Genomic DNA, 19,900 nt, shown 5'->3' with positions numbered 1-19,900 from the left:
ATCACAGTTCATCAAATTTTGACAAACGAACTGGACATGAAAAATATTTGTGCACAATTGGTCCCAAAAAATCTCACTGTTGAACAGAAAAACAACAGGATGGAATTGTGCCACAATCTTCTAGGGAGAATTGAAACTGATCCTGATTTCCTAAAAACTGTTATTACTGTTGATGAATCATGGATATTTGAGTATGACCCAGAAACAAAACACCAGAGCAAGGAGTGGCACACTTCAAACTCACCATGTCCTAAAATAGCAAAACCATGCTAATTTCTTTCTTCTATAGTAACGACATTGTCCATAGGAAGTTTGTGCCTACAGAACAGACTGCAAATCATTATGTTTACCGAGAAATTCTTGAAAGACTGCGGAAAAGAGTTGCCCTCATGAGACCAGCTATCAAAGACAACTGGATGCTGCATCATAACAATGTACTAAAATTGAAATTGTATTAACATATGAAAATTGTATTTTCCAACTGTTATGCAAAGAAAACTTATATGATGTAAAAGACAGTATTATACAACACAAGCAGCATTCTTATAAGTAATATTTGAATTTGCAAAATATTGCATTCCACATGTATCACCCAGATGTATCTTGTATTATTATGGCATACATTCCAAACAGTCAATCTGACCTTGGGATCTTTTCCCTTGTACGAAACAAATAAATTAATAAATTGGTTTTTATAAACTAATTAATCGAGGCGAGAATTTTTTTTTAAATTACCATAACAGCAAGCTGAATGAGAATATCTTTTAGTGATTGACTGAAATTTCTCTGGTGGTGTGACATTCTCCCATCTGATATCAAAATTAGCTAATGAACGTAGCATTTTGTGTTTTGTCCTTTGAATTACATCTAAAAAAACATACAATTAAATCATTACAGTTATGAATATTAACAAAATAAATATGACAAATATAACCTATTGAAATAAACAGGGACTTTACATGTAAAACCTTGTTAAATGTTAACTATCTTCAACATAGTACTACTTCAATACTGTAAGCACACCACTCTTGGCATTTTTCTATTGTCAGAATCCTCTCAGTAATTCATATTTAATAAAATAATTACATATATAAGAAGAATTTTTTATGAAATTGTTATTCTGAGGAGATCTAAAAATAAAAATAAACTAGACAATTTATTATGTATTAGTTTAATCGATGATCGAGTAAAGTAATAATATATGGACTAATGATTACAATTAGCATATTAGATCTTTTAATACAAGTTTTAATTCATTAATCAAGATTATTTGTAATAAATCAAGTTGACATTCTACTGGAACATATAGAGGTCATTTGGAGTACAACTCGCTTCATTAAACCAAAAATTCTATATATACATATATATATATATATATATATATATATATATATATATATATATATATATATTACTTTTCTTTTTTTTTTGTACATATACCCAACTCAAAAACTTGAAACCACATGTCCATATTCCTAAACATGATTATTCGAGTACAGATTATTCCAGAGATATGGCTATATTTCAAATGCAAAGTTGTTAATCAAATACAAAATAAGTATCAACAATTTTAAGCCTTATCTGTGCTTTTAAAAGATATTTAAATACTACTATCAATAATTTTGCTTGACTAATTGAACTGATCTAGTCCTGACGTTTTTCTAGTCCTGATGTTTTTCGATTATGTCATCTACTTAATGATTATGATTATTTTATTGAGATTTAGATCATCTATTTGATACATTGTTGTTGAGATTATATAAGGGTATTATTTGTTTTTGAATCATTTTTATTATTTCACTTCTGCTAAACAGCACAAGTCATGTAAATTTGATAAATGCAGGCTACATTATTTTCATGTTTTGTATTTTTATAACAGATTATATAACATAAATAGATTATTTTTGGAACGATATGTAGATCCCACAGAAAGCTTTCTTTAACTTCATTTTTGTTTGAAAACAACAGTCTTAAAAAGCTGATTTAAATTTTTTTGACAGAGTAAAAGTCTACAGAAGCCAAGTCAGTTGAATAAAGTGGTTGAGTTTTAAACACTTTCACACATTTCATTATGACTACATTGACAAAAAAATATATGAGCAGTGTATGGTGTAGCATCCATTAATTGCTGACTCATCACTCCAGCCTATTATTTCTCATTAGCTCAATTTTCAACTTTAATTATTCTCAAATCGTTCACATGATAAATTATCATTTTAATAGAACCTTTAATTTTATTATCAAATCAACTCTTGCCTATTATCATAAAACCATTACCTAGTAATAGATAGTAAACTATAGCTGCATATAGCAAACGATTTACTTAAATACAGATACAATAAACTATTGAGATGACAAGATATTCTTCAAATAACAATTTAAATTCCTTCCAAATAAATACAGCAGTGACCTCATTAAAAAAAAAGTAAATTAAATATTAAAAGTTAGGAATTCTGAATCCACTCCTCCAATTACAAAAAAGTTTTACAATATAAATAGTTCAATTTTACAACATTAATTTTTTTTTAAAAAAACTTGTTTTGTTTAACTTATGAACTTCACTCTATGAAATAAACAATTCAACATAAGATTTATGCGCAAATACGTTAATTCCCCATCAAAAACCAAACATACGCTCATTATAATTCACTACTTTTTGTAATCCAATTACCATCTCACTTCTACCAACTGATGACAACTATCAAGTAAAAAAACAGATGTCACCCTTCCATGTGTTGACTTTCTTGTGCTTTTCTGTCACAAATTTTTTCTGACACTTTCCAATGGCTGAACAAAAATAAATAATATGAAAGCAATTACATTTCTAAAACTTTACCTTTTCAATTTATGGACGGCTTTAGCAAGATTCTTTCTAATTATAGATGTTTCTGGTTAAAATCCAGTTGTCTAATTAAAGTTTAAATTTAGTACAAGCCAAATTTTTTTGGAAAGTGATCAACCCAAACTAATTTTATCTAAATGACTTAAATAAATAAATGTAACAAAAAAATTAAAAACCATACAAACATACTCGAAACGTTTTTCTTCCACCTCTTACAAACCAACATGCATTGCTCAAGATCTCTGTATGGTGGTAGTAAGCTTAAAATATATTCCAGTACTTCATCGGGTAAATCATTGATTGTACAGCCGTAGTGAACAACCTTGACTTCCAATACATCCATTCTGAGAACTGTATTCATAAATTCGCACTGTATGATGAGGTTAATTTTCGACATTTACACTGCACGAATAGGTTAAACATATCGTAGCTGTCTAACCTACATCTGGTAACAGACAAATGAACAAACTATTTCATCTGTCAATGAAATCATTTTTCTAGTTGTATTTTCATTTTCTGTTTATGTGAATGCGGATAATCGTAAAAGCTTAACTACTGTACAAATAAGTAACAGAAAAATGAAACGCACAATTTCAGAAAACTTAACCAAAACGAAAACGAACCAGCATCATACTTGCTTTGAATAACAACAGCTGATAGGAGAACGAATCAGCTGATATAACACAAGAGTAAAAATTTTGAATCTTGCTGCGGCTCCGTGTTAGTGAACATGTGATTGGTGTTTTTTCAGTGTCGGTTTAATGAATTAATGTTTGAATTAAAAGTAGTGTGTTTTATGGTTTAAATATAGTTGATATTAGTGTTATGCGTCTACATTATCATTCCGTATTGTTATCTGAAACTTATTCTGTGCAGTAAATACGTTAGTAAATATTAACCAAAAGAACATTTTAAGGTTACTCCAGCTTGAGCTCGGATTTTATTTATTTATATTAAACTATGTCTAGTTCTAAGCAAATAGTTATTGCTCCTCTTTTAAAAACATTCCGATCTATAAGGGACATTGCTTTATTCAGAGGCTTAAGCATCTCAAAATCGCAAAAGGTATGTGAGTAATTAATGTGTCTTATTTATGTATTATTGGCATCAACCCTGTCATTTATACAAATATAGCGAGTTATCTTATGTAGCAGATGTTTCAGGTTTATTTGTTTGAATTTTACTAAGTTTTAAGTTATCAGTGTTGTATTTTGTTTAAGTTAACCTTGAGAGGTTATGTTGTCTAGATGACATACATTGAAATATTGTTTTTATCAATTATGATAAAATTTTGTTTGTGTGATTTTCGGAATTTTTATTCTATAATTAATATATATTTGTGTCAAGTTGCATTTAGTTACAAAGCTGCTTGTAACCTACATTTTTATTGTATTTCTTTTATTGTTTACATTTTAAGTCGAGAGAAATACTTAATGTTCTTTACTGCCAGCTATCTCTTTTCTAACAGTGTCCGGTAATCTATTTTTTGGCCTCCAATGTACCATTTGTATTTTGAGTTACTGTAGCTTCTTAAATATAGAATTATATGTAAATATATCATTCCTTTTTTATCATTTTCCCGCCTTTCTGTCCACACTATAATGTACATGATTCAGCTTACTTGAAGAAGGTTTTCATATCATGGTTTGTCAGAAAAGTACTTTGACATCTCTCTGAATTTGTTTCTGAGTTGAGATTGATGTATGTTGAAGTTATTAAGAAAAATTTATTGAAATAAGTAAAATTATTACTGAATCTGTTATTTGTTTCTTTACTTTATAAATATTATTATGAGATTCAACTTTCTTTGCTGTTAGGGATTAGTTTTCCTGTAGGCATGTACATATAATAAAGTTTAGTAATATTTTAAAATAATTTTATTGTTTTAATACATTTTTGTTTATCTAAGATGAAACGAGACAAATAATGGAAAAATAAATTAGTCTATTTTATGATTGTCTATATATAGTTTTTTTAAAGTAAGTATTACAAAACTATTGGTTCTTCTTGTGCTACTAGATTCACTGATAAAACCTCCCAGTTTTACTGAAGAAGGAACTGAATGTTTGCTTTAAAAGATGTACCAAAAATAAAGATTATTTAATTCATTTATCTATTTTTACATACACCAGGTTACAGAGTAAAACAGCACGGCGACATGTTGTTAACAGTACTCTGCAGAGATGCCAAGGCATCTGGGCACAGTCTGGTGTGTAATTATAAATGTTCTGGTAATTGTGCAGTCTTGAACAGACTCAGACCGACCGCTCCTGAGACATTTGGTTAATTGAAACCCAATCACCACAGAACACCAGTATCCACAGTGTAGCATTCAAATCCATATAAAAGCAACTGCCTTTATGAACTCATACTTTAGATCTCTCAACTTCATAAATCAGCCAGTTTTGCGATGACAAGTTTAACCACTAGACTAACCCGGCGGGTTAAAAATTAATCAATTAATTATTTCATTTAATTTTAGCTGTTCTTTGATTTTAGTTTATTTAAATAACTTTACTATAAATTTATTCTAAATTCACATTGCTTAGATAATGTTTATTATCAGGCTTTGTACTGGCTGTTGTCATTTTTTTTTGTTTTTGGATGGTTAATTCATGTTATAAGCTCTGAAGCTTGTGCATGGGAATATGAAATGGAAATTTTTTAGCATATGTAAGATGCCATGCCTGACCGGGATTAGACCCAGGACCTCTGGATGAAAGGCCAAGACACTACCACTCTGCCACGGAGATTGACAAATTTTATTAATATACCAGATTTCATTCAGATTAACATACTTTTATAGTTAATATAACTTTTTTCCTCTGAACTTCTCAATTACACCATTAAGATTTCAAATTCTTCAAAAAATCTTTTCTTTTTTTTTTAATGAAAGAATCCTAGTACCTTGAGATACCTTGAAGCACTTTTTAGGATCAATTTTTTGCCTTGTTTGGTGATTTTTTTTCAGTGGGAAAATCATATCTTTTTTATTATTATATCTTTTTCCATATTCTTATTCGCTCGACTTCTGAGATATTCTGTGGTTTGTGGCTATATCCGTACTGGATTAATGATTTACTGTGAATTTTAGATTGATTCTTAAGATTTCCTTTTTGGGGTTAATGTATCCTTGGTATTTCATTTGAAGAGTAGATGTGCTTGTGACTTACTTGGGAGATTTTTTTACTATCTGGTAGTTGTTCAAGAAGCTCGATCCAGGGCTGAGGAATCCATCTCCTAGAATTAGGAAATGATAATCCCAACTGATACATATACCTGCAGATTCTTCACCCAAATTGCCTGTGGATTGAGCCTTACCTATTTTTCTGGCTGTAATATTTTTACAACCATTTGTTGAGACTATTCAAGTCCCTGGTAGTTAAAAACACATATACAAAGTGATATGTTAACTGCACTACAATAACAAACTAATACTTCTGGACAAAGGTTATCAAAGAGAGAGAGGATCAAATTATAAGATCTATAAACTATAAAGTGATCCTCATTTTCTGAACCTTTGGAAGTGTACTGTTAAAGATCTTTTCAGGGCTTTTCAGTTACTTCATCAATGGTAATGTTGCCCGTATGTGAGCAACATTACATATAACACTGAATAACATTCTCATAATAACTGATTGTTTACTAATGTGAATTGAAATTTGGTTTTGTTTTTGGATATATTGAATATTATGAAACACCAAATTTTTTTTTAAAGCAGTTGTTATATGGCATTTGTCATTATTTATTATTTTGATAATAAGCTGATAATTGTTTTATGATGAATTATACAATTTTATATTATTAATTTTAAATATAAAAATTGAAATAGTCGACTGAACAAAAATGAAATTCAAAATCTTATTTCTTTTTATTCCACAAACTATATATAATACAGACATACATTAAATTAATATACATTATAGACTGATATTTACAGCCTGCAGATTGTACACTGTGTACTTGTCAGGTATGGGTTTACAATGTTTGAATTAAAAAATAATCTGTTAGTAGCCTGCAGCCATTGCAGATATATTTATAAAAAGTATTAAAGTAAAGCAATAGAAAGAATAAGATTATTATAACTCAAAGATAAAAATTTTTATCCGAAATTTTGTCAGTCAAGAAACCCTTTCTTATGAGATCCTGTCCTATGCTTTTCCGTCATTTGCTATAGAATAGTGTAAAAATTATTATTAATGAATAATTTGCTATTAATCTATTTTACTTTTCTTCATTAATGTATTTTAATTTAAATTGTATTATTGTTTTCTTTTTTTGTCAAAGATTACAAATTTTAATTCTTACTTCCGAAAAACTTACAAATTATTATTATTGATTTATATTAATATATTTTTGTTTAATCATTAATTTTTTTATCTGCATAAAACGAAGTTTTATTATCCAAAAGAAAAGTATATATTATATTACTGTTTTTAAAAAACCACTGTAAGATCTGTTATGTTGAATGAAAATGATAAAAAGCCAAATTATCTTTACCTAAGTGAAAATTTGAAATTTTCTTGTAAGATTATTGTGATATAACCTCAAAACAGGTTACTGTAGAGTAGAGTGATTCTCAACCTTTTCAGATCCATGATCCCCAGAAAGTAAAAAAAAAAACATAATGAATGTTTTACAAACCTCCCCCCCAACCCAAAGAAAACTAGTTAAAACTATTTAGCTGCGTTGATAGCAATTGGTATGAACGTGTATGTATGAGGTGTACAAACACGAGCAATTTACAATTTCCATCTTGATGTGTACGTGCTCCTTGTAAGCTTGTAATTTAGTCTGTTTGCATTATATTTGCTGTGAGAGTTATCATGTTTGAACCTGCATATGCTACATTTGAACACATACCCTCAGCAGTATAAAAGAGACATAAGGGATTGCAGAACAACAGTTTAGTTTCACCTTTATTTAAGCTATTTTAAGCGTAGTTTCATTGAAAATAATGATAATTGAGGTTTCAGTTTTTTAGTGTGCATTCAAACAGTGTAAGTTTTTTTTTTCAATTAGACACTTATTCAAAGTGGATAAATTTGTGTAAAAACAAAATAAGCCATCTACGAGGGTTATTTATTTTTCAAGGTCCGATCGTCACGAAATAAAACCTCGTGCAAAAATCGGATGAACCTTTGCGCATATGTGTTGCGCAGCGTCTCTAGTATGGCCTTCAATCTCGCCGTGTCACTTCATTTAGTTCTGAACACGCAGTTAGCACGTAAAAATGTCTACAACAATAGCATCTCCCGCCAAGTGTGAAGTGCGTGCGGTAGTTCGATTTCTTCAGGCTGAGGGGTGTAATGCAGCTGAAATTCATCGAAGAATAAGTAATGTGTACGATGAAACTTCAATGAGTGACAGCAAAGTGCGGTCAGTCAATGAGTGATGCAGGCGGTCAGGGAAGGAAGCGAGTGTCAGTCGATGATCTCGTTGAGCGAGTGGATGAGGCGATTCGAGAAAATCATCGATTCACAATTTCTGTATTGAGTGATTCGTTTCCTGAAATTTCAAGGTCAGCTCTCTACACCGTTGCGAGTGGGTCGGGCATTGTCTTTCTCCATGACAATGCTCGGCCGCACACTGCAGCTGTAACAAAGAAGCTCCTGCAGCGTTTTCGTCGGGAAATGTTTGATCACCCACCATACAGCCCGGACTTGGCTCCATCCGATTTTCACCACTTTGCTCACTTGAAACGCTGGCTAGGAGGACAAAATTTTGGCACAGACATCAAGCTGCAGACCGGCGTAGAAACACGGCTGAAAACACAGGCGGCTCCGTTCTGTGACGGGGGTATTGGAAAGTTGGTACCGCGCTACGACAAATGTCTAAATCGGAGTGGCGACTATGTAGAGAAATAACGTAACTATGTAAGTACTTGTTACAAATAAAAATTTTTTTTTTTCACTGCGGTTTTAATTTCGTGACCGAGCGGACCTTGAAAAAAAAATAACCCTCGTATATCCAGTGAACTGATTGGTAAAAAGACAAAATTTTACAGTGACAATACAGCATCAAGCTTAATTGCTAACATGACTACCAGTGTTCGCGATCAGATAACTTGGCGCGTGACTTGAAGTGAATTTTTTAGTATTCAATTTGATGAATGAACAGGTGTGGGAAACATTTCTCAGTTCTTATGTTTTGTGAGATATGAATGCGATAGAGGCAGAACATCAAAGAAAATCTGTTGTTTTGCAAAGAATTATGGTCTATGCAAAGGAATTATAATCGGCTAATATGGTCATGCAAAGGACAATATCTTTTTTTATGTTTTTTATGAAGCTACTAAAAGTAAAACATAGATTGGATAAAACGTATTGCAGTATGTTATGATGACGCAAAGGCGATAGCAGAAAAGAACAGTTGATTTCTGAAGAAATTAAAAGATCGTCGTATATAAAGGGCGGAATGGACGCACTTCTTCCTTCACAAACGTGCTTTGGCCACAAAAAATATGCCGGAAAATCTCAAAAAAATGCTTTGAAAAGTCGTAAAAATGTTTATTTTATTAAAAGTAGACCATTACAGAATAGGTTGTTTGCTAAACTATGCGATGAAATGGGCGAAAAGAAAATATCTTTTCCGTATAGAAATAAGACGGTTATCGTGAGCGAAGTGTTAACCTGGTTATTGGAATCGCAAAATAAATTAATATTTTTCTAGGATAAACAAACGCTACTGCTATATGAATTTGAATACTATATCGTGGATATCGGTGGTTCGTGGATTCTTTGGTGGTTGGGTTTCAATTAACTACATATCTCAGAAATGGTCGACCTCAGACTACACAAAACTACACTTCACTTACACTCATCCTCATTCATCCTTTGAAGTAGTACCTGACGGTGATACCGAAAACAAATATAAACAAACCCAATCCTCAATCAAAATAGTGAATATATGTTGCTGTTTGCTTACTTAGTTGATGTATTTTCACATTTAAATATCTCGAATATGAATTTTTAGGACGTGATAAAAACATTTTATTAATGACAAGCATATTTCATGCTTTCGTTTAGAAGCTTGATTTCTGGATTATTCGCTTTCAAAGCAAAAACGTTGTTATGTTTCCACTCACGTCCTATCATATTGGGAAAAATTTGGATGAAGAAGATACAGTTTGGATACCATGAAGGTGAATTTGCGTGAGCTAAAAATTTAGTTGGCGGCGTATTTCCCGGAAGATATAGATGGGAACCGAATCCATTTAGTGAATGTACTTAGCAGTACCAGAATGTTCTGCTAAGTTACCGGTTGAGATTTATGACCAATTCATAAAAATGTTTGTCGATAAAACGTTACAACTACAATTCACATTTGAAATTTTAGATACGTTTTAGCTTGCTCGTCGAAGTGAATATGAAAATATCAATCCCTTTCGCCACGTCTTACCTTTGTGAAATAGAATTTTTCGTCTGTAGTTGGGATACCAACTAAATTTAGGAATCGTCTTTTATCGCTTGAATAAAATTTACTTTTGTGTCTTCCTAACGTAGATCCACTATGGAGAAATTTTTAAATAAAAAACAAACGCAACCATCTCATTAATTTATTTTCTTTACATATGTACTTATAAATATTGTTTTTATTGAATGATTTTTTTTTCTTATAAAATGATTTCATTATTGTTTACGTGTGAAATTTTAGGCTAATTTCGCAACCCCCTTTCGTATCACCGCGACCCGCAGTTTGAGAAACGCTGCCTTAGATGTAGATAATTAACCCACCGGGTTGGTTTAGTGGTGAATGCGTCTTCCCAAATTCAGCTGATTTGGAAGTCGAGAGTTCCAGCGTTCAAGTCCTAGTAAACTCAGTTATTTTTACACGGATTTGAATACTAGATCGTGGATACCGGTGTTCTTTGGTGATTGGGTTTCAATTAACCACACATCTCAGGAACGGTCGAACTGAGACTGTGCAAGACTACACTTCATTTACACTCATACATGTCATCCTCTGAAGTATTATCTGAACGGTAGTTACCGGAGGCTAAATCAAAAAAAAGAAAGAGGTAGCTAATTGCAAAAGTATTTTATTTTTTAAAAGCTTTTATTTAACTTGCTTTAGTTATAATAAAATCTTGCAACTGCTGTATCTTTTGATATATCGTATGAAAATCAATGAAATTTGGTACACGTATGTAACTTCGTGACAATACAATACTACGGTGTTAGAATTTGGATATGACTCACCCCCACCCCCCACGCGCTACCACTACGCTAAATTCATGCTTGTTGCCGAAAATTTTTATTTCTCATGACCTATCGTATGAAAATCAATGAAATTTGATTCACGTATGTAACTTCGATGACAATACAATGCTACAGTGTCGAAATTTTAATATGACCCATCCCCACGCCCCCATGCGCTACCCCTACGCAAAAATTCATGCATTTAGTTGGAAATTTTCATTTCTCATGAACTATCGTATGAAAATGATTGAAATTTGGTACACGTATGTAACTTCGATGTGTAAAAATAAATATTTTTACTTTTTAGTTTTAATAAACAAACAAACTTAAACAAACAATAATATTCAGATATAAATATTATTAAGAATATTTTTTTTGGATGTAAAAAGTTTATTGTTCATTAAGACTAAAAAGTAAAAAATACAAAAAAAAACAAAAAAATTACAAAAATATATTTGATTACATATAAAAAATTATTTTTTAAAAAACTTTTATTTAACTAATATTAATATTAACATTAGTAAAAAAAGGAAACAAATTAGAAAAACAAGTAAAAAATAAGAATTAAATCAACTTTAGAATTTTAAACAAAAAAATATAATATTAACAAATATAAAAATGCACTTAAAGGTATAAAATAAATTATATAAATATCTAATAAATAACCAATAAATAAAAAATAAATAAATGTAATAATTATTAAATTTTAAAATTAAAAGTAATGAAAATATTTAGTTAAATAAAAGCGTGGCGCAGTTTTTATAATTTATTTAAAACAACACAACATTTATTTTTACAACAATTAATCTTCATTTTCATTTTCAATAACGACGCGAGGAGGCGGAAAGGTCTGCTGGAACCTCTCCAGTTGAGACTGACTAGCTACAAGTAACAATCCGTTCATTGTTCTGTCATTTATTAGGGCACAAGTATGTGTACGTTTAATGTTTGTTTTTGATTGATGTTCATCGAACATAACTCTTCATCTACTTACACATGTGTATATAGACATTTATGGAAAAAAATGAAACGCCAAATTTTCAAAGATTGTTTTAATTTTTTTTTTTAAATTCGCTCATAATATCAAAACAAACCAAATGTTAAAAAGACACACAATTTTCTACTAGTTCTAACAAACTTATCTTTTCCGTACTTCTACTTATTATTATTATGTTTTTTGTTTTTTTTAATTCTGATTCATTAATTCTGTTTCACAAACTTACAGATAAGTTTGAAACTTACGTAAGTTAATTTAAACTTAATTAATTAGTTAATTTAAGCTAATTTAAACTTACGTATAAGTTTGAATTAGTTGTCGATAAATTATTTTAAAATTTAATAGTCTTAAAAATGTATTAAATGGAATGAATCGGCTTACAATTTACAGTTCATGATTACTAAGGTCGTTTCAGTTTTTAAAATTTTTATTTTTTAATCTTCTAATTAATGAATTGAATGGTTACTGATAATATTTATCAAATTTTGTTCTAATATACGTATGAAACTGTGTTTATTTTACTACTAGATTAATAAATTTTTAGATGTGCAGTTTTTTCTTTTTTTTTTTTTTAATCATCAAGTAGTTGACTCGTTTGATGCTATTCTACATTCCTTTATGTTTTGTGTTTTATTTAACCACCGTATTCAACACACCGTAGTTTACTGTACCTTGAATTTTGTTTCCTGTACAATTGTTTTTATTTTCTACAGATCCCTTCTTCAACAAAATAATTTCATATGAACAGTCGTGCAACATGATTCATCAATATGTAGTTTTTTAACAAGATTTTGTTAAAAATAAGAGTCTGTCGTAGATTTCTTTCCTTTCTTCTTCGTCTTAATACTTCTTGTGTGGAATTTTATGGACCCACATAATTGTCTATATCCTTTGGTAACACATTTTAAAGGCCTATCCAAATTTCATTACTATAAAGCAAATATTTTGCTCATATACTCTCCGGAATTTCTTTCTAATTCTTTGATTTATATTTGATATTCGGAAATTTCTTTTCTGTTTGAAAGCTCTTTTCTTGCTTGCTTGCTTCAATCTTCTTCTGATGTCTTTTTTTTCTTTTCTTTTTCTTGTTTAGCCTCCGGTAACTACCGTTTAGGTAATTCTTCAGAGGATGAATGAGGATTATATGTATGAGTGTAAATGAAGTGTAGTCTTGTACATTCTCAGTTCGACCGTTCCTGAGATGTGTGGTTAATTGAAACCCAACCACCAAATAACACCGGTATCCACGATCTAATATTCAAATCCGTGTAAAAATAACTGGCTTTACTAGGACTTGAACGCTGTAACTCTCGGCTTCCAAATCAGCTGATTTGGGAAGACGCGTTAACCACTGGACCAACCCGGTGGGTTTCTTCTGATGTCTGGATCCATCCTTTCTTAATTTTACTATCCCAGTAACAAAATTCTTCCGCTTCTACGTTATTTTATTATTTAATTCTTCATTATCTTCTTTTCTCTGTCGTACTTCATTATTTATGAATTTTCTTTTATTCCTATTTATTTTCAGATTGAATTTATCTCCTAGCAGTAAATTCATGTCATTCAGTATTTTCGTTTATTTTATCTTTGGCCAAAAGATTGCATCATCATTAACCTCTTAAAACTTTTCTTGAATTCTGATACTACTTCTTCTTTATACAAATTGTATATACAACTGGCACAAATCTTGTCATTAGTTCAGTGCTGGATCTAGCAGCTCTCTTTATTTACATTTATTTTTATAAGTAGTTGGTCTCCATACTCCTAATCCGGGTTAAGGGAATAATATTTTAAGTTTAAGTTAAAGATGTAAAACTGAATTAAAATTTTGTCTTTGGTAAAATATCCATGATTTTATTTTTTTTTTGTCTTCAGTCATTTGACTGGTTTATGCAGCTCTCCAAGATTCCCTATCTAGTGCTAGTCGTTTCATTTCAGTATACCCTTTACATCCTACATCCCTAACAATTTGTTTTACATATTCCAAACGTGGCCTGCCTACACAATTTTTCCCTTCTACCTGACCCTCTAATATAAAAGCGACTATTCCAGGATGCCTTAGTATGTGGCCTATAAGTCTGTCTCTTCTTTTAACTATATTTTTCCAAATGCTTCTTTCTTCATCTATTTGTCACTTTATCCACCCATCTGATTTTTAACATTCTCCTATAGCACCGCATTTCAAAAACTTCTATTCTTTTCTTCTCAGATACTCCGATCGTCCAAGTTTCACTTCCATATAAAGCGACACTCCAAACATATACTTTCAAAAATCTTTTCCTGACATTTAAATTAATTGTTGATGTAAACAAATTATATTTCTTACTGAAGGCTCGTTTCGCTTGTGCTATTCGGCATTTTATATCGCTCCTGCTTCGTCCATCTTTAGTAATTCTACTTCCCAAATAACAAAATTCTTCTACCTCCATAATCTTTTCTCCTCCTATTTTCACATTCAGCGGTCCATCTTTGTTATTTCTACTACATTTCATTACTTTTGTTTTGTTCTTGTTTATTTTCGTGCGATAGTTCTCGCGTGGGACTTCATCTATGCCTTTCATTGTTTCTTCTAAATCCTTTTTACTCTCGGCTAGAATTACTATATCATCAGCAAATCGTAGCATCTTTATCTTTTCACCTTGTACTGTTACTCCGATGATTTTATTACCGATTAATTTTATTGAACGTTCTTAGAAAGATTATATAAATATGTAAAAGTGGAAATTAAAGCGTGTAAATGAAAAAATTTTTCTACTTTTTGAATAAAATTTTGAGATTCGGGATCTTAAGATGACCGTTTCTTCCCCGTACCTTTGACCGGTTGTAACCAAATTTAAATCTAGCCACGAGTCATGTTGAGAAGTCGTAGCACAAATTTCATAAAAATCGGCCTAATTCAGTCTGAGGATATCGAGCATGAGATAACTGACGTAACATTTTTCTTTACCAGCGAATATAGCTGGAGTAGCAATTTCAAAAAAATACTGTGGAATGTGTAATTAAACGACGTTTTTTTTTTCTCTTTCACCACAACATTTTCTATACATCATAACTATTATAAAATTACTATAATATATATTTAATTTTTTAAAATTTCGCCTAAGTTTTTTTAAGGCAAATCTTTACGTAAATCGAATATCGATCGTAATAGTAACGATAGGGAATTTGTGGTGCTTTATAATCGAGATACTGTAGTGTTATTTGTCATCATAAAAGCGCAGTAGTTCTACCTGCGATATTTGAAACAGTGTTCGTATTGCTGATAATGAATTGAAGGTGTACCGCGAAAGGACAGCCGCCGGTCCAGTATTCCATCCCATCCTGCGCGTCAGTTGAGTTTTATAAATTTGATTACTAATATTTTTTTAACGAAATAAGAAACTTCACAAATGAGAGCAGAACCGGGGACATTAATTGTAATTTTAATTTTATTTATTTTTTTTTAGGTTATCCTGAAGTTGACTATAAATTTAACGATCTTTTTGAAATTACTTTTACCGGTATTTCTTTTTTGAAACATTTAACGTAAATCTAACGTATAAAAAGTTTAATGATTTTTTTCTTATTTATTTGATTTTGTTAAAAAAGAAAAAGATCTTTTTTTATTTTTAGCCGACTATTAGAAAATAGTGAAATTTCGAATGTATCTTTTTAATATACCAAAATAAATAAACAGTTAATAAAATTTCATTTTCGTTTACCTGTCCAAAGTAACAAAGGTTTCCTCTCCCACCAATATTTGATTAATTTAAGGACTGATGTAATATAGCATTTTAAAATTTTTCTGCCGAAAATAATTTTTTATATAAATTATCGAGTGCCTAGATGAAATACGATAAAAAATATGAATTTATTTTCTGTAAAATTGTAGTATAAAAATAGTTTTTCATTATTGACGAGGATGCAAACGTCATCATTGAGAAGTTGATATTTCTAATGAAGCGGTTTCGGGGGCTACGTATGCGTCATCACTCGGACGCATTGATTTGGATTTTTCTCAGTATTTATATTACTAATCAAAGTTTAGAAAGGTCAGTTGACACGGTTGTTGGGTTGGGGTAAAGACACGTAGAATAACGCCAGAAATACTAGTGCGCTCGTGAATGCGCTATACAGCGAATTTGTCCCTTTCACTTCATTATCCAAATATATAAATTTTTATTTATATATTCATTTTTTCTATCCGAACTTTTTATTGTATTTCTGTTTGCTTAATTTTTTTTTTCTAGCATTTTTTTTCTCAATTAGGACGATTAAGCACCGTGTATTACAACTATATATTGAATTTATTTTTAACTTACGCGAATATGGTTTCATTATTTCTGAATGTTTTTTCTGTTTTTCTATTCGTTTTTTTTTCTTTTTTTTTACAAAAGGAGATAATAGAAAGGAAGGAAAAAGTATTTTTTGTTTTTAATTTAACGGTTCTGCCTCATCCATATCATCTGCGTAGTCATTGTCTGACGACTAAGATTCGTCGGCGCTATTCTCTCTGCTTTCGCTATCATTGTTAGCTATTCCTTTTGCGTGTAGGTAACTGCTGTCTGCGTGATCCAAATCGGCTTAGTCAAGTGAATTCAGAGTGGTGCGATGTCAATATTAAGAAGTTTTGATCGTAATCTTCCTATATTTTGTGGAAGTAGTGGTCTTCATAGCGGAATATATTTAATCGCTTTAATTCGTACAGTTTAGTTTTTTAACATACCTTTTGTGCGCAGAATATTTATGTTTTTTAGCTATTGAAACATTTCTTTTTTTTAATTCTTTTTGAATTTGGCGCCGTAAGTAATTTTATATTATGTTAGCAAGCGTTTAAAGCACAAACTTTAATAAATTGAATTAATGAACTGTGAACTGTCAACTTCGATCACTATGTGAGCTGAATAATTCGAATCGATCAAATTAATAGTATTACAAAAATATTTACGTTAAATAAATAAAATTAATATTAAATAGATTTAAAATTTTTTTGTTTAATAATAATGGGCTTCCCGTGGGGTCTGCGCGTGAGGCTAGAGTAATAAGATGATGCGAGCACCTTGGGCGAGGCTAGACCAACCATCGCTATCAATTGGTAACAAACGGGGTGCCCCTGGGGAGCTGTTTTTAGGAGGTGAAATGCGGGTGCCCTTATAATATCTCTGCGACAATCGTCCGATTATCAAAATTCAAACAGGGTATTCATTAGTAGGTTGAAGGCTGACTTTTGGACGCATCAGGTACACTCTCGATCTAATAAATCACGGTTATTCAAAAACGCTGTATCTTTGCAACCAATCTTCCTATTTTCATAACTCAGACGAGGTGGTAGTATAACTGAAAATCACGATAGAACTAAATCGGCAAGAGCAATCTCCTAAAAATGCAATGTTTGTCAGCAATATTTCTTTTCGACCGTCATGTTTTTTAATTTTTAATATTTATCTTTTTGTTAATTACCAAAACTAAACGAGGTGGAAAGTTTGGTATTAATTCCATTTCGGTTATTTTTCATAGTCGCATTCATATTCTTGCGATATTCTCTGGCCCGATTTAAATAGTATTAGTGTATTTAGAATTTATCCGGTAGCACTGCTGACCTTCTCCCCCTTCCCCTTTCTGGAACCGCTCTTGGAACGGTTTCAGAAAGGGGAAAAAATAAACCGCCGACCTACATCAATATCACCCTCGATTCTTTAGATACAAGTTTTATATAGCCGTTAACAAAATCAAAAATTCAAATATAACATTTTTGTGTGCGTTGAGAAAATGTCGATCGTGTGAAAAAATGTATAATAAATAGATTTATATTATATATAAATTTATTTATAAAAATATTATTCTTCCTTCTATTTGAAAATTTTCATTTATAAAGTCGGTTGCATTTATATGGATTTGATTCCTAGACTGTGAATACCGGTGTTGTTAGGTGGTTGGGTTTCAATTAACCACACGTCTCAGGAGTGGTCGGCCTGAATCTGTTCAAGACTATACGTTTACTGGTACATTTATACTTACAGGCCAGACTGCGCCCAGATTCCTCGGTATATCTGCAGATTTCTGTTGACATCGTGCCACTGTGCAGTTATACGCAAATAAATAAATTTACAAAAATGTTCCTATTATTTTTAGTCTTCTACGTAACTCCTAAAAATGTGTACGTAAGTCTCGTGAGTGCAGTTCATCTCCAGTTCTGAGAGATGTGTTTATAAAACCGCTTCTAACTTCTTTAATATTGGATTCGTTCTTTTAAAAGATTTTCCAGGTTTACTGAAACTTTCATTTTCTTTAAGTTTATTAGATTTTGTTATAATTTTACCACCGTATGGCTAGACCTACCGCAAAGATCGGCTACGTAAGCTTGAATTTCTGAATTTTCTTCAGTTATTTTGTAAAAGTTCATTATTATACATTTCCTTTATTTTTATTTTATTTATTTTTATTTTTTATTTTTTTTGTAAATTATGTATATTAAATTTTTACATTATTTAAATATATTTTTTCCAGCTTTCATCCTAAACTGCTGTTAGATTTTGGCTGAAGGTAAGCGTAAACGTAAATAAGAAGGTGGTATAAAAAAACTGAAAACTGTTGGTGATGAGTATTGAGAACCGCTGTTTTTAATGCGTGGAAAAAGAGCTCAAAATTAAAAAGTGTGCAACAAAAATATTGTTTTCTTAATATCCACAACATTTTGTCATCGTGCCAATGTACTCTTAGAATGTCAATACTACTTTAGACATTCCATGTAGAAATACTGCGCATCTCCATGTAATCACTATTTCCAAACTTTTAACAAGTAATATAAAACTGGATCATTCGTTATTTTCAACTTTAAATTTGTGAAGCTTGGACGCTTAATTCTGATTTACAGTTTATATTTATCGTATGCGTTATATTTATTGTATAAATGTAACATTCGTAGAATAACATTCAGAATTAAATAAAGCACATTGTGTTAATTCTTAGTTTGTTTTACTACTTCTTAATTAATGTGAATTCGTTTTTACTTGTAGGTATATTCTTATTTTTGCACAATGATGTAATTTATATTTCGCTGATAAGATTTCCTTCTTGATAATCCTTAATTTTAAGTATGACCGAGCAGTCTTCTGTGAAAAAGGTAGCTGAATATCGTATGGGGAAACCTTTTTAAGGTGCTATTTTTCTCACTTTTTCCTTCATAATTTTCACGCCTAAAACCGTTAGATAATCTATATTAAAAAACTTATTTTTGGTGTTTTGTGTCTTTTCTTTCCTGAGAAGTAGTCGGTGCGACCTTGAAACGTGATAAGATTATAATTTTAAGTGGGAGGAAGGAATAAAGATTTCGGGTTCCTCCAAAAAAAATCCAAGCTATGGTAAACTGTTATTGAAATAAAATTTTTATTTATATATTTTTTTCTGTTTAGCCTCCAGAACCAACATAATATTACTTCAGAGGATGATATGTATGAATGTAAATGAAGTGTAGTCTTCTACAGTCTCAGGTCGACCGCTCCTGAGAAGTGTGGTTAATTGAAATCCAACCACCAAATAACACCGGTATCCATGATCTAGTATTCAAATCTGTATAAAAGTAAGTACCTCTACTAGGATTTGAACATTAGAATTCTCGACTTCGAAATCGGCTGATTTGCGATGACGAGTTCACCACTAGACCAGCCCGGTGGGCATTGAAATAAAATTGGAAAACACAAACTGCTCAAAAGCAGTTTACAAAAAGGTCGCTTAATTTAAATGTAAATGCAAATTTAGATTACAATATAAATAAATGATAATGAAGAAATAAAAACGATTAATTAATAATAAATAAAGATATATGCAGAAGAATTCCGAATCGATCCTGAAACTAAAAAAATAATTCAAGAAACTTTCTTG

General features: G+C 30.9%; 2 protein-coding genes across 2 annotated transcripts in view; one reads left to right on the top strand and one right to left on the bottom strand.

Moving 5' to 3' along the window:
• The window catches only part of Fbxo42 (F-box protein 42), a 29,559-nt gene extending 26,078 nt beyond the window's left edge, over window positions 1-3,481 (bottom strand). Inside the window, exons 1-2 of the mRNA XM_075358218.1 lie at window positions 3,032-3,481; window positions 736-867 (exon numbers count right to left, since the gene is read on the bottom strand). Coding sequence (XP_075214333.1) covers window positions 736-867; window positions 3,032-3,239 — 340 coding nt within the window. The 5' untranslated portion in view covers window positions 3,240-3,481. The remainder of the gene's footprint in view (window positions 1-735; window positions 868-3,031) is intronic.
• The window catches only part of LOC142319826 (mitoguardin-like), a 256,764-nt gene continuing 240,269 nt past the window's right edge, over window positions 3,406-19,900 (top strand). Inside the window, exon 1 of the mRNA XM_075357498.1 lies at window positions 3,406-3,907. Coding sequence (XP_075213613.1) covers window positions 3,803-3,907 — 105 coding nt within the window. The 5' untranslated portion in view covers window positions 3,406-3,802. The remainder of the gene's footprint in view (window positions 3,908-19,900) is intronic.

The sequence above is a fragment of the Lycorma delicatula genome, chromosome 2 (genome assembly GCF_047948215.1).
Source record: "Lycorma delicatula isolate Av1 chromosome 2, ASM4794821v1, whole genome shotgun sequence".
NCBI classification, from domain to species: domain Eukaryota; kingdom Metazoa; phylum Arthropoda; class Insecta; order Hemiptera; family Fulgoridae; genus Lycorma; species Lycorma delicatula.
Note: the sequence above shows the minus strand (reverse complement) of the source record. Positions and strands in the feature narration are given on the sequence as shown.